The sequence below is a fragment of the Lactuca sativa genome, chromosome 2 (assembly GCF_002870075.4).
Source record: "Lactuca sativa cultivar Salinas chromosome 2, Lsat_Salinas_v11, whole genome shotgun sequence".
NCBI classification, from domain to species: domain Eukaryota; kingdom Viridiplantae; phylum Streptophyta; class Magnoliopsida; order Asterales; family Asteraceae; genus Lactuca; species Lactuca sativa.
The window spans coordinates 19412694-19428465 of NC_056624.2; the positions used below are offsets into that span (position 1 = coordinate 19412694).

Consider the following 15772-nt stretch of genomic DNA (forward strand, 5'->3'; position numbering starts at 1 on the left):
ACGGCTATTAGTGCTACAAGCAAGGCTAATGAAAGCTCATCTCATTCCGGTGTTGCCAATGATAAGTCGGACACATATATGACGGTAATATTTTGCGTCTGTCTTATTTTACGAATTTTTCTTTTGTATTTTCCTAACTTCTACATTTTTGTTAGGATTTTGATGATTTCTTTAGCTGTGAATTTACTACTGGTGGTAAATCTAAGCTGCAATCTTACCTAGAGGAGCCAAAATTACCTCGCACGGGTGATTTGAATGTGTTGGAGTATTGGAAACATCTTTAAGGACGGTATCCTATTGTTTCTCAAATGGCTAGAGATATTTTGGCCATCCCAATATCTACCGTTGCTTCCGAATCTGTTTTCAGTATTGGAGGAAGAGTTATTGATGCTTATCGTAGTTTGTTGAAGGCAAATGCTGCTGAAGCCTTGTTTTGTCTTAGAGATTGGGTTTTTAGTGAAGGTAAAATCTGCATTTATAAAATTCTGTATTTACAAAAAAAACTGCATTTAAACAAATATTAAGAGTAAAATCTACATTTTTTAAAGAGTTAAAATTTTGCATTTACAAAAAAACAGCATTTAAATTTATGCATTTATGAAAACTGCATTTATAAAAAAAACTGCATTTAATATGAAAGTAATGCTAATATAATTTATTGTATTTTGTAGGTTCAATGCATCCAGATATTGAGGCGTTATGAAAACAGACTTTAACAATGAAGATTGGCGATGTGAATGAAGATGAAAGTGATGTATCAAGTGCTCCTAGTATTCAAACTCAACAATCCGGTTTAGGTTAAAGATTTGAAGTTGAATTCTCGTATTACTTGTATTTTTTATTTTAATGTTGTGGATGTTTTTAGTTGTGGAAACTTGCTATTATTTTGGATTGTAAATTTCTCTTAATACTTTGAATGTTTAATGCTTTAACTTGTGAACTTTAAGTTTTTATCTACTGATTTGGTTGTTTACTTTCCTGATGTAAAATTTAGAAAATTTTATTCTTTAAATGGGTAAAACATGTTAAACGGGTTGCACGGGTTAAACATATTTCACGAGTTAAACAGGTCGTGTCGGGTTAGAGGATTTTATACGTGTCGAGTTCAGGTCAACAATTTTTGACCCGTTTAATAAACAGGTCGTGTCCGTGTCACATATTTCCAACCTGTTTAAGTTTCAACACGACACGAACCCGACACGACACGACCCGTTTGTAACCTCTACTTCCACTAGTAAGGGGAATAGCTCAGGATGATTGTATGGCACACACCATTGTTTTAGCCTGGGAGAATTCACTCTTATTTATGATATGTGAATTTCCTACATTGACATAATTGATGATGTTTTGAGATACATGACTTGTGGTTTTATTATGATATGGATGGATTATGGCTTTTCATAAATGATTTAAAAAGAAATTTTTGGTCTATATTTTTGGGTTGTTTCAAGAATTTTCACATTTAGAAATAAGAAATTAATAAAGAACTAAATGGACCATTGTAATGTGTTTGATCGAATGTTTTGTATGAAATATATAGGTAGAAGACTTAAGGTGTGTTTGTTTTTTTCTAGAAAATTTAAGGTGGAATGTGTTTTCTATATGTATATTTTGTGCATTTTATGAAATAGTATATATTTAGAAAAAGAATTATTCATCTAAAAGGTGCATTTGAATTAAATTATATTTGAACATCCTACTTGGGCATTCATATAGGATGTGAGACATTGGGGGTCATTCATGATCTCCATGAAGGATTCAAACTTATTTAGAGTGATTAGATTTTTAGATAATCAACATTATGCCTAAGCTAGGCTTGATGGCCCTTGTTTGGAGTTTGTGTGATGGTTCACAAGAAACACAACTTGTCGTTGAACGGACATTGAATATGTATTTTATAAAGTGATTATACCATAAATATAGTCATTATAAAGTGATTCTACCATGCATGAATCCTAATCTAACTAACTTTTTCAGCTTCAGAATTTCATAGACTTCAGATTTTGATAGATGCATATGTATTATTTTTGTTGTTGATTAAATTGTCCCATTTCAAAATATCTTGGAAATTGATTAATCTTTATTAGTTAACTGTTGTTGGCTTATTTGTTTCTCTTGAACCTTTGACCTAGATTATGAGTATATACCCTTTGGCTTTGGATTATGTGTTGCTAAAAACTTTGAATTTGTATTTTTGGTCTATAGTACTCCATAATTTGGATTATTAAATTTTTGGCAACTTCAAATATATTATAACTATATTTCAGTGGTTTTGATTTTGAGTTGGGATAGTTGTCCGAAAATCTTTAAGAGTCAATATCAGGTATACATAGGGTGTTCAAAATTGGATATCCGAAATTTCGGATAGTGGATTTTTGATATCTGAATTTTCGGATACGGATTCGGATACCTAAATCGGATATCCGAAATTTGTAATTTTGAAATCGTAAGTTTAGAACTGTTAAGTACTAACTTATAAAATAATAACAACCCATGAAAAGATTAACTATGAAACAAGTTGAAAACCATAACACCATTACTATCAATGAAACAAAAACTACATTAAAACAATGATTGGCCAAATAATAGACTCCACAAGTTTTGACTCCTAAAATTTAGATTTACATGAGATATGTACAACAAATAGACACAATAGTTTATAATATTAGACATGTTCTTCAAGTTTTACAATAGGTTGATTGGTTAATCACTAAATTCCTAATTTGATTTTATATAAAAACGTATGGATGGATGATGTTCTGATGATGGTTTATCATGGATATGAACAATAAATATCAAAATACGACTCCTTTAGCTTTTTAATTTAATTAGCCACTTTGCAACTTACATTAAAGTCATTGATTAACAAAATATTGAAAAATAACTAAAATTATGAATATATGTAGTTCGGATATCCGAAATATCCGAATTTTTTTAAAATCATTATCCGAATCCGAATCCGAATAACCGGATATCCGAAAAACCGGATATCCAAAATTTTGGATAATTTCGGATCGAGCTTTCAGAATTTTCGGATCGGATATTCGGATGCGGATATTTATGAACACCACTAGGTATACTCACTAGACTATCCAAGCCTAAAACCTCTATTTTGACGTGTTTTCAGATTAGAGATTTGTAGAGAGCTGAATTGAGGATGACATGGGCATTTTGAATGCCACTTGTATGGTAGCATTTGAATAATCTTTTGTTATTGATTGTTACTACTATCCACACTAAAATCTATACTCTTTTGGTACTTTACTTTCGTACTTCAAATCTTTAAATTTTTTTGAACTAATTCGATTTAGGATTTATAAACTATTTTAAACCACTCGTGCGAGAGGTGTTTCATAAATTCATGCTATTTCGGTTATACATACATAATAATAATAAAAGGATTTTTATATATTTATTATTCTCTGAGGATGAGTCTATTGAAGAATATGATGATTATATGGAAATTGGTAAATCAAGAAGGAAGCTCGTCCACTAAGTTTTACAATGCATGCAAACTTTTATTAATACCTCCATATAAACTTAAAAGAAATCATTAACATATTTTCCTACCACTTGATTCATGAGGATGTTGTATCCTTTGTCGGTTGGATGATAACTATCCCAAAATAGGTATTTTGAAGGATCAACACATGTTGGGAGGAACCGATTGCATAAAATAGCAGCCTCTAAGTTTCCAGTGCCACAACAACCTTTATCCACAACTTCTAGTCCTGAAATATAAATTTCTAACTTTTGAGAAAGAACAGTAATTATTTAAAAAAATATGCGAAGGTAAGTAATAGAAACATTTTTTGTTCACAAAATACCATTGAAATAAAGTTATTTTATGAGTAAAATGTTCTAATTGATTACCTTATGATACTACATGTTTTAAAATAATGGTATTTTTGAAATATCAAATAGTTTGTTATCCACTTATGACATTAACCTAATATTTTTTTATTCCAAACAAAAAGGTGTTATTTATGGAAATCCAAATAATGAAAACCAAAAATAAGTAAACACCTACAACTGCCAATGCTAGCTAGTTTCATTTGTTTTATCCTAAGATATATCATCCGATACGCATCTAAGTTATGACCTTAGGCACAACAAATAAAAGACATGGGTATGAGCATTAAAATAAGAAATATAAAATACCATATTGACCAGGGTGTTGCATAATATCAAGCAAGGGGTTGTATATGTCGATGTAGACAATCCTGGATTCTAGATGAGTTCTATTGAGATACTCAACTTCTGGTTGTAACTTGTTGTTGTATAATTGTGCTGCATTGTTTTGATCTTCTGCACAAACTCTAAGGTCACCACCATTAAGTGTTCTTTGTGCTGGCAAGCACCCTAATGGAGGTGCACCAAAGACTGCAATTCTTCTAGATCCAAGGTTGTATATATCCTTCAATAGCTCAAATGTGTTAATAACAATATTACATCGGAATATTACTTTTAAATATAAAGCTATATAAGGATCAATATGGTCTTTAGTAGAGCTTGAAATGAGTTAGGTTGAGTTCGGTTGACCTTTGTAACTAAAACGGTCATATAGTTTTAATCCAACACAACATGTGTAATTAAACAAGTTGAGATTTACAAGCTGGTTTGTTGATTAGATTAACGGGTTGACTAATCTATCTTATTTTTCGAACTCACAATGTTATATAAATGAGTTTTATGTTAATTGACTCATTCAGATTTAAAAGTAAACACAAATACAACATAATTGCTTAAATAATATTCAAAATATGATTTTTATAAATGAAAAAATAGTAATAAATTTATATTTTGATGGCTTTCTAGGTTGGCATTGATTAGAAGTTTCGACTATAGACCAACTTTTTTATTTAAATAAGAAAATCAAACGACTTGACCCTTTTAATTAAACAAATACAAAATTTCAACCAAACCGTTAATTTGGGATTTGGGCTAATAAGTTTAATAGATTACGCATGGGACCTCGAAAAGACCATCTTTAGATCATAATCTTAAATCTTACTAGATGATGAAAACACATGTGCCCACTTAAGACAAACTATAATAATAATAATAATAATAATAATAATAATAATAATAATATACCTGTATGAAGTTAGAAGCCGATGATACCATCAAATCCGTGTAAGAGGATATATCATAATGCAATTTCCTTACACCGAGTGTGAAGTAAGTATTAGCAAGATCGTTGCTACTTGCAACCACTATGAACAAACTATTTGCCAATATAAATCGAGTTCTTTCTTCCCCCACAATACCTTTGAGCTTCTCAATATATCCTTTGAAATTGTTTAATTGGTCTGCCATAGACAAAACCCCCTGATACAAAATATTTTTAGATATTTCAATTGTGTCAATGAAAGCCATTGTATTTTTCCATTATTGTGATTTAGCGATTACATTTCAACTTCATCAACGATACTCATTCAAGTTCATTTTCAATAAATTTCATTGAAGCTAACTAAACTTCATAAAATTTTCAATTGTAACCACTTTAATTTCCTATAGTCACATCAAGTAAAAGTGGTCAACATATTAAAGTTATGAACTTGGATTACTTTCATTTGTGAAACCAAAATATCCACAAAATTAACAAAATTTACTTATCTTTATGTATTTTCTCCGGTTTAAGATCATTTATATAAATAAAAAAAGATAATATTTTATATAAAAGCTAAAGAAGTAAGTCTAAATGGCACATTACCACTAACTTGGGAGTTTCGGGATCATATCCTGAGCCACCGGAAGCAAAACTTAAACCACTTAGAAGCTCTTTATCATTAAGAGATAGATCATCGAATGCGGGTAAAATTTCTTTTACTCCTAGTTCTTCAGCTGAAAATTCAATGGATATATTCTAATTAAATTTATTTAATAATAAAATTTCAATTGAATGCAATATATTCAGAATAATGTGGCTTGAAGGCTTTGGTGTTTGCAAATTAAATGAATATTTTGACCTGGTATATGAGAGGAAGTAATTCATATATTTGAAGAAATGAACTAATTAAATGAATTACTTTTTTCTTTCCTTATCAAGTCATTTTTTTGGCCCAACATAGAAATGTCTATTTTCCTAGTCCCTATAAAATGGTAATCAATATGTTGAAATCTTTTTGACATCGAGTCTCTATTGGAGGTGAATTAGGAAAAAATGTATTGTCATGTCTAGCTCATAAAAAAGTAGGTTTATAATCAGACATGTTCAATATTTTGTGCTCGTCATTGTAACTTACAGCTGGTATAGGGATTGGTCTTGCTGCAGTGTGTATAAAAAGGGTGAGAGATTTGTCTATCTTACTAGCTTTTGAGTGAAAACTTTTTTGTGAGAATGAAAATAAATAGTTCAAGTTATAATTACGTATGTGGAAATACTATAATCTCTATGCTATTATGTGTATAAAAATAAACAAAAGAACTTCAAAGTTATATGTACGATCAAATAAATAATCACAAAAATTACAGTGATGATTTGTCCCTTCTTTTGATTATGATGTTTATGTTTTTTATATTTTTGAAAATGAAGATTTAATTTGAAGCAATTCGTCACAATGTATTCTTTGAAGTAAATTCATATGTATGCATACTTCCGTGTGTATGATTTATGCTAATGTTAAAAATCTTAAGAACATGAATTTCGATTTTATAAAAAAATCCTTAATATTTTGATTATATTATTTTATAAATAAATGAAAAAAAATACATACATTATAATAATGTAAAAAATGTAGAGAAAATTACTAATCCATCCTAATTCCATAATGACTTTTCTATTTTTAGCTATAATTTAACAATTAGCCCAAAATAAGTATCAAAACTCTAGACTAAAAAGATTCATCTACTGTTTCGCCTCATTCATCAACGGTTTCGTCTTTTATATTAAAAAAAAATCATTCCTCCAAAACAAAACCGTAGGCCATTTTGCGTTCTACGATTTCCTATTAAAAGTCTAAGGTATTCCAAACCGTAGACCATAAATGGTCAACTGTTTTGGTCAAAAAAACTAACGTTTTTTTTCTTTTTTGTTAGAAAAAAAATAACATTGCATTATATATGATGTTTATACAACCAACAAAGCAAAAAATATAGAAAAAAAAAACAAAAACAATTTTTTTTTCAAAAACCGTAGGTACTTAAGAAACGTATGTGTACAAGTATTTAATGCACGTGTTGTCCATTGAAGGCTTGTAAACCGTAAGTTTCTTAGTAACATATGGTTATATATATATATATATATATATATATATATATATATATATATATATATATATATATATATATATATATTCGTTTTTTCATAATAAAACATATCTACTACTTATTCTATTAAACAAGAAAAACAAATAAAAAGTTCAAGATTTGGAGATGCACATTGTTGTTTTTTAGATGTTTCATTGAGAGAGATTTCCATGCTTCAAACACACACAAACTAAAAAAATCAATTAAAAAAATATTATATATTCTGAGCCAACCGGCCCTTAATTAGAAGTCGACCCAAAAAAAGTAGCCCAAATATCCCAAACCGTAGTCAACCTCCCGTTGACCGTCATCAACTTCATGTTGATCGTAGGTTTCTTAATGACCTACGGTTTTTGTGGCTAATTTTGACTAACTATTATTTTTTTTGGCTAAACATAGAAAAATAAGTAGGAGATTTGGATTTTTTTGGAAACGGCAAATATATTAAATAAGAAAGGAAACAAAAAAATCCCGACTAGCAAGGAGCTAGCAGGGAACATATAGTTTCAGTTTACATCATTAGCGTCACCTCGTGTATTACATTGGAGTTCAATTAATTAAAAGGGCATGAGCAGGGGATTTGGATAATTTTGTATTATATCAAAAATGTATTGTAAATTTAATTCGCTAGTAACTATATATAATTTTGTTTAATAAACATTCGAATATTGATGAGTTGATGAAATAAAATCAAGTATTATGGAATGATGGTGCAATTAAATTGGTTGGAAGTTGTAAATTAAAGCTTATTTATAGGAGAAGTCGTAACTTCTACGCGTTAATGTATTTATTACATATACTTGTGATGAGGCTTTTCTCGTTCACTTTTGTTTATGAAGGCGACGTTTTAAATGAAACCCATAACCTAATTATAATAAAGTTTCAAGCACCATAAAAAAGTGAAGATGCGATAAATTTCACGAGACGTGGGTCAGTTATCCCCACAATAAAAAAAAAAAAAAAAAATACTTAGAAGTACATAATTTTAAAATTTGATCTTTAAAAAAACCCAAATATAGTATTTCTTTCTATTAAACATCTGATCAATATATTTTTTTATTTTAACAAAATCAATAAAGATTTGATATAAACTACTTTAATTTTGTTAAATCAATTATCTTAAAATATTTTAACTTACATTATTAATTATTATTTACCTTTATTATTTTGATTTAATTTTTGTTATTTTTATGATGTTTTATTTAAATATATTTAATGTTTTTTTAATTTTATTTTCGTTGTTGTCACACTTTCATTTATTTTGTCACCTGTTATTTTGTGGTTATTTTAAATTGAATTTTTTATACATGTCATAATATGGATTTTTTTCTATTTTATTAAATTTCGCATATTTTAATAATATAATAATAAATAAATATCAATTTAATTAATACAACTTTCATTTTAATTTCTAAATTTCTAAATTGAAACAAAATGATTTAATTTAATTATTGTTTTAATTAAAAAGATAATGAACAGCTTATCAAACATTTTCTTACTTTTGTTATAATTTCTAATTTTCAAAAGACAAAATTACAAAAATGGTTCCTGTGGTTTGTCAAAAGTCACAAAGTCAGTCCCTATTAATTTTTTTTGATGTAAATGGTCCTTGTGGTTTGAAAAACTTGCACGGATGGCCCTTTTTACTAACAGCGTTAGTATTCAGCCGTTAGGTAAGAGCATTTTTGTCTTTTCAGGTATAAAGGGACTGAATTCGTAACATTTGGAAAACCACAAGGGTCATTTTTGTAAATGGTCTTAAAATAATAAAAATGCTAGGAAATGATAGGAGGGAGACTCGAACCTAAGACATAAATCCCTTGTTCCAAATCAACCTAAACCTTATACCACTAAATCCCTTGTTCCAAATCAACCTAAACCTTATACCACTAAGCTGCAAACTAACTTAGTTTATTCTTCTGAAATCTTACTTATATTATGTAAAATCGTAATTACATTAACATTTATAAATAAAAAAAAACATATTATTACAAAAAAATAATAATAAAACAAAATATATTTTTAATGTACTGTAAAAAAAAAAATTTAAACCAATTTATTTTAAGTATTTGTTTTACGTAGAAAAACATTTTTTTCTCACCTAGAAAAACAATTTTTTTTACGTATTTATTTTATGGAAAATATGTTTTTTTATATATTTAAAATATACATTTTTGTATAAAATGTTATGACATTGTTATAATTTGAAAATATACTTTTAAATACATAAAAAAAATATAATAACATATTATATAAAAACGTAATCCTAAAAAATACGTAATTTTTTTGTATATATATTTATTTTATGTGAAGTATGTTTTTTGTGTATTTAAAAAATATATTTTCATATAATACGTTATTACGTTGTTAAAATCATAAAATATACTTTTATATTATCTTAACATATTTAGTTGATTTAAGACGAATATTCAAGTATTTTTTTACGTTATATTTTCAAGTTCTTAATGTTTTTATGTAAAAACAAAATATTTGTAGTGTTGCTTTAAACCAATTAAAAACCTTACCATAATGTAAAAGTATATTAAAAGATTATAAGAACATAATAATGTATTATACAAAAACGTAGTTTTTAAATACATAAAAAAATTATTTTACGTAAAATAAATACGTTCAAAAAACATATAAACTAGTTGTAAAAATTCATTTTTTCTTCAATAAGTAAAATTACAATTTGTTTTTACTAAAAATAATTATGTAAAAAAATTGTAATTTATTATGTTATTTATCTTTTTTTGCGATTTCACGTAATATAACTTATGTTTCGGAATTTTAAAACAAGTTTGAATGCAACTTAGTGGTTTAAGGCTTAGGTTGATTTGGGACTAGGAGAAGAGGTCATTGGTTCGAATCCTCTTCCATTCAATTAATTTTTTTTAGACCAATTACAAAAATGGCCCCTATGGTTTACCAAGTGTCATGAATTCAGTCCCTTTATATTTGAAAAGACGAAAATGGCCTTACGAATTCAGTCATTAACGGCTAAATATTAACGGCGTTAGTAAAAAGGGCCATCCGTGCAAGTTTTTCAAACCACAAGGACCATTTACATAAAAAAATTAATAAGGACTGACTTTGTGACTTTTGGCAAACCACATGGACCATTTTTATAATTTTGTCTTTTCAAAATGTTATTGATATTCATATTTAGTTTTTTTTAATAAACTCATATATTCCACGGCCACACAACTATTTTTTATTAAAATGCAGCCATGATAAATGCATAAATAACTCGAAAATAGAATTCAACACACCCACTGAAATTACCTTTTAATATATATATATATATATATATATATATATATATATATATATATATATATATATATATATATATATATATATATATATATATATTTAGGTGATTCTCTAAATTTAAAAACATTTTTTATATATATTTAATACATATTGGTGTGTGTAAATATATTAAATATAAAGCTTATACATAATAAAAAAAACTACAACTAAAAAAAATAAAAATATAATCTAAACAATTTATTGAATAGATAAGAAAAAAATAAAAATAAAAGTCAAATCCTTTTAATATATAACAATTGATTGGACTTTTTGAATAACCTTAGTTATAGGTTAGAGTTAACAAATTTGACTAATAATGTGTCTAACAATAACTTATTAATAACAGGTCATGAATTTTATCCCAAACGCTAACCTATAGTTACTTGCTAGTTCGTGGGTTCTTTTGGGCCTTTGCTAGTTACTTGCTAGTCTAGGTCATGAATTTTATCCCAAACGCTAACCTATAGTTACTTGCTAGTTCGTGGGTTCTTTTGGGCCCTTGCTAGTTACTTGCTAGTCAGAGGGTTCTTTTTAATACAAATTGCGGTTTCCAAAAAAACACCACAAAAAATAGCCTCAAATGATCATGTTTTTATGGAAAACAATGTAATAAAATCTTTTAAAAAAGTTTTTTTTAGCATAACCTTTGAACCCTTATTGCCGTGTTAACAAATTGTCTTGTTTTTGTTTAATCTTAAATTTGTTTTCCTATTTTAATCTCTAAACGTTATTTTTCTTCAAAAAATTATCAATAAATACAGCTTTGAATTATAAAATAAACCAATTTGTATGTAATTCCTTTGGTTTAACTATATTTTTAATATTTTAACCTATTAAAACTTTAAAAGACAAATGAATTCAACTTTAATCCCAAAAAAAATCTTTCAATTTTTATTTGCTAGAAACTCATGGTGATCACAAACTCTGGGTAATTAAATTAAAAAGAATCTAAGCCAAACAAAAAAAAATTGAAAAAATAATTCAAATATAAATTTGGTCTTAATAAATTTACGTTGTGGCAAGTAGTGCTTTTATATATTTGGATAAAATCATATTAGATAATTTAACGACTGACTTGGTTTGAATATTAGGATTTTTTTATTAATTTGTGAAGTAGTTAATTATTTGGATTATAAATTGGTTTTGATTTATAAAATAAAAAGTAAATAGTACAAACAAACCCAAAAATAATAATTTATGTATTTATTTATATTTTTTATTTGTATTATAAATGTTTATTCATTTATAAAATTGCTAAATTATTTTTTAATAGATTAGTAAATTTCATCGAATATAATAACTTAATATATATAATTTGTATTAAAAAAATTTAATCTATTAAATATTGAATTATAATATATATTCTTCTAACAGTTGTTCATAAACTTTAATTCAAAACTGAATATTTTCGTTACTTTTTATTATAGATTTGACTAATATAATAATATTCAATTTATCATTTTTTTTAAATGATTTTATTTTTGAAAACTGAATGATTATAATATGGTTAGATAATATTGGACTTAAAAACCGAAGTCTATTTGTTTCAATTGATTAGATAGGATCGGCTCAAACAGATCAATCGGACAATAACTCTTGGTGTTCGGGATGAAAAATTATATATATATATATATATATATATATATATATATATATATATATATATATATATATATATATATATATATATATATATATATATATATATATATATATATAAAAGTGATAATCAATATCCAGGATATTAGAAAAATTATGATTATAAAATATAAAATAATAGGTACTCCAAGTAACCCAAATCACTATCAGTTGAACTAGAATGTGCAACATCATATTGATGGAATTTCTACTTATGTTAACAAAAATAATGTAGAATCAAAATTTGCGACATATATCCTATTATAGCTTATACAACTCCAATATATAAAGTTTAATTCTGTATTTGTAGTTTATTATTCAAAAACTAAAAACTATTGTTGAATGCTGATAAATAAGGAGAGTTTGTATGTATTTTTGAACAACCTATAAATGCAACGACGGAAAAGTAAAAAGTTGTTTTTTTATTTTTTTCTACTTTGATTAATTATTATAAAAAGTACTTTAACGAAAAAGTAAAAAGAAAAATGCCCATCACCTATGTTAAAAGGAAAGGAAAATAATAAATTTAATACTTGAGCAGTTCAAATTTAGAACATCAAAAAATTAAATATTTTGTTGTCAAACTAGTTTATAAGCTATTTTTAGTTTATTAGTAGCTTATCAATATCATATTTTAAACTATCATAAACCCATTTATGATTTTACCAAACATTAAATTATAATAAACTAGTTTATGAACTTAATTTATTTTTATCAGATAATAACTTAAAAAAATCCTGAAAATGGATATTTTCTATTTTTTGTACATTTCTTTATTATCCATAAAAAATAATCAAAATATTTCAAAATGACTAGTTTTCATTCTTATAATACATATTAATATTGATATATGTTTTAAATAAAAAATATTTTACAATGTTAACATTTGAATAATCATAATTATTTATTTAGCTATGAATAATATAACATAACTTTTTTGTACTAAAAATGTATCCGTATTGTTATTTAATTTTAGAGAGTAAAAAACATTAGTTTTAATACGTTTTTAAATAATAATAAAAAATGTTGAAAAGAAAAACAAAATAATATGTCGTTATTCAACTATAAATTATCGATTCTCATGGGTCTTAACTTTTTTTTTTTTTTTTTTTTAAATTATCTAAACTTTGATCTCAATTGATAATGCATACGAGCTATTCTAACTAAGTCATTAAAAATATAGAAAATGAAGCTTTACCAATCATATCTGCTGGGGTCCTATTATTCGTAAATCTTCCGGTTGGTTTTCCACCGACAAAATCCTTTCCATAGGGAGAAAAATTTGCTTTAATCAAAGTGTTTAGATTATTGTTGGCTCCTTGATCCACAATCGAGTCCCCGAAGGCTATAACTGCTGGCACTACTACATTTTGTGGCAATGTCACCCTAGCTCCACCATGATCACCAAAAAAAGTAAGAGAGAAGAAGATAATGGTGAGCCATAATGAAGAGTATGTAAGTTTCATAAAAGTTACAGGCTGCATCACGTGAAAGAAAGAATGTCTCCAAATGAAATGTAAATATGGAGTGTAACAAAGTGAGAGTTGATAAGCTATATATACATAATAAAAAGTTGTTTATAATAATTTAATGTTAATAAGTAACTGCAAGTGAGGAAATGCTTTACCTTTCTCTCTTGCAACGGACACCTTTCATGTGTTTCGATCTTATATATTTATAAAATTTTAACCTTCTTAAGTAAAATAAAAATATCCTTCTAGTAAAATGATAATAACGTTAATTATGATTTATGTTAAGTTTATTTATAATTTATTTCTTGAAGTTTATCTCAATTTTAAAAAGAAAATGTTTACTGTTTTGTATTATAATATATTCACTATGATATGTAAATTTTCTTAATTTTGTGTTACTGAACGAAAAATAAGGAAAAAACACATTTTTTTAATTAAATAATTGTCTTTAGTTAAACTTCTTTTTAATAGCGTTAAATGCTAAAGTTTCTCATGCTTTATTTACTCTTTGGGACCCAACATAAAAATAAGGTGTAACTGTTTTAGGAACAACATAGAAAAACTACACGTAACAAGAATTGACGGTATTAGGCCTTTTGGTATACCAACGACAAAGAGGTTTGTGGTAGACGTGGCCACGAACAACAGCGGTGCACACTATCCCAACCCTCCGTGGTTGCTCGTTGCCGTGGAGGATCGTGGTCACCACCACATTTGACCACGGACTCTTTCTTTTTGCATTCTTTCTCCTTCTTGTCTTATTTCTCGCTTTGACCACGATCTCCTCTCGTGCACACTATCCCCGTTGTAGGGGGAAGAGTGGTGGTGGTGATGTGGAGGTGGAAGACGGTGGTGGTCTTGTAGACCATTATGGATGACCTTAGCGGCGGCGGGAGATGTCACTAAAGAGAGGGCTCGTCGCTGATAAAGGTATTAGTGGCGACATGTTGCTGCAAAAAGGTTGTCGCTAATGCCACATCGCAAATGCACTATCCGACGCTGCTAATACTATTCGTCACCACTAATACTGGTGGTTTCCGTTAATATATAGTCGTCGCTAATAGTCTCATGTCGCTGCTAAAATAATTTAAATTTTTTAGTTTATTTAACATTAAAATTATAAAAGACAATATAACATGTATAAAAACTGCTACAATTTTACATATATATTAACCCAAGTTATTAATCCATACACAACAAGTCCAAAATATATTCTTCCAAACTAAAGGAAGTGCAATTTATCCAAAATATTAAGTCAAACAAAACATTTCATAAAATCCTAAAAATATAGTTAATCGTCCTCATCACTCCCATTATTTCCTTCGTTATTATTTGGTTGTGGCAATGAGTGAAACCACTCTTTTAGTGTCGCAGAATAGGCCAGGGCCTTTAGTATCGTTTACAGCATTTCCAACTACAAAGAAAACAAAATATATTACCAACATATCATAATAGCATTGTACTTTTCAAAAAATTACCAAAATAAAAAATACCAACATATCATTATAACATTCTACTTTCAAGATATATTTAAACATACATCATACACAATATATACATTATAGCATTATACTTTTTTTCATTTTTCTATTATAGCAATGTACTTTCCAAAAAATTACCAAACTATAAAATACCAACATATCAAACTATAACCAAACTACATGATACACAATATTGCATATGCATTATAACATTGTACTTTTTAAATTTTTTTGTATTATAGCATTGTACTTTCCAAAAATTACTAAACTATAAAATATCAACATATCAAACCATAACCAACATATCATTATAGCATTCTACTTTCCATTATGGCATTGTACTATATACTAAACAAACAATTACCAACATATCATTATAGCTTCCTACGTTTTTTCGTTTTTCCATTATGGCATCATACTTTTCAACTTAAACTAACAATTACCTGTGATTGTGGTGGCCGTTGTGTCATCGGTTGTTCATCATCGTCCATTATATCACTTGGTGTTAGACCGCTCGCTGCAGAAGAAGCTTGGGTTTGTTGATTTATCTCCTGGAGTAAAGCATTTTGTATTTTCAAAAAGTGATAAATATCATAAAAATTAGATTACTAAATA

At 27.2% G+C, this 15772-nt stretch overlaps 1 protein-coding gene across 1 annotated transcript; it reads right to left on the reverse strand.

Moving 5' to 3' along the window:
• Positions 1-3428: 3428 nt before the first annotated feature.
• LOC111917457 (GDSL esterase/lipase EXL3) lies at positions 3429-13711 on the reverse strand. The gene is made up of 5 exons (XM_023913146.2): positions 13403-13711; positions 5717-5847; positions 5098-5331; positions 4162-4417; positions 3429-3731 (listed from the first exon to the last, which is right to left on the reverse strand). Exons 1-5 carry the CDS (start codon positions 13686-13688, stop codon positions 3541-3543), a joined length of 1098 nt encoding a protein of 365 aa, XP_023768914.2. The 5' UTR covers positions 13689-13711; the 3' UTR covers positions 3429-3540.
• Positions 13712-15772: the final 2061 nt, after the last annotated feature.

Excerpts from the sequence above, each read along its gene's own strand:
- LOC111917457 (XM_023913146.2), bottom strand. The coding sequence starts at position 13,688 with ATGCAGCCTGTAACTTTTATGAAACTTACATACTCTTCATTATGGCTC. Across the intron at positions 5,848-13,402 it reads GACCCCAGCAGATATGATTG|CTGAAGAACTAGGAGTAAAA; the intron begins GTAAAGCTTCAT and ends TTGAATTTTCAG. Across the intron at positions 4,418-5,097 it reads CGGCTTCTAACTTCATACAG|GATATATACAACCTTGGATC; the intron begins GTATATTATTAT and ends GAGCTATTGAAG.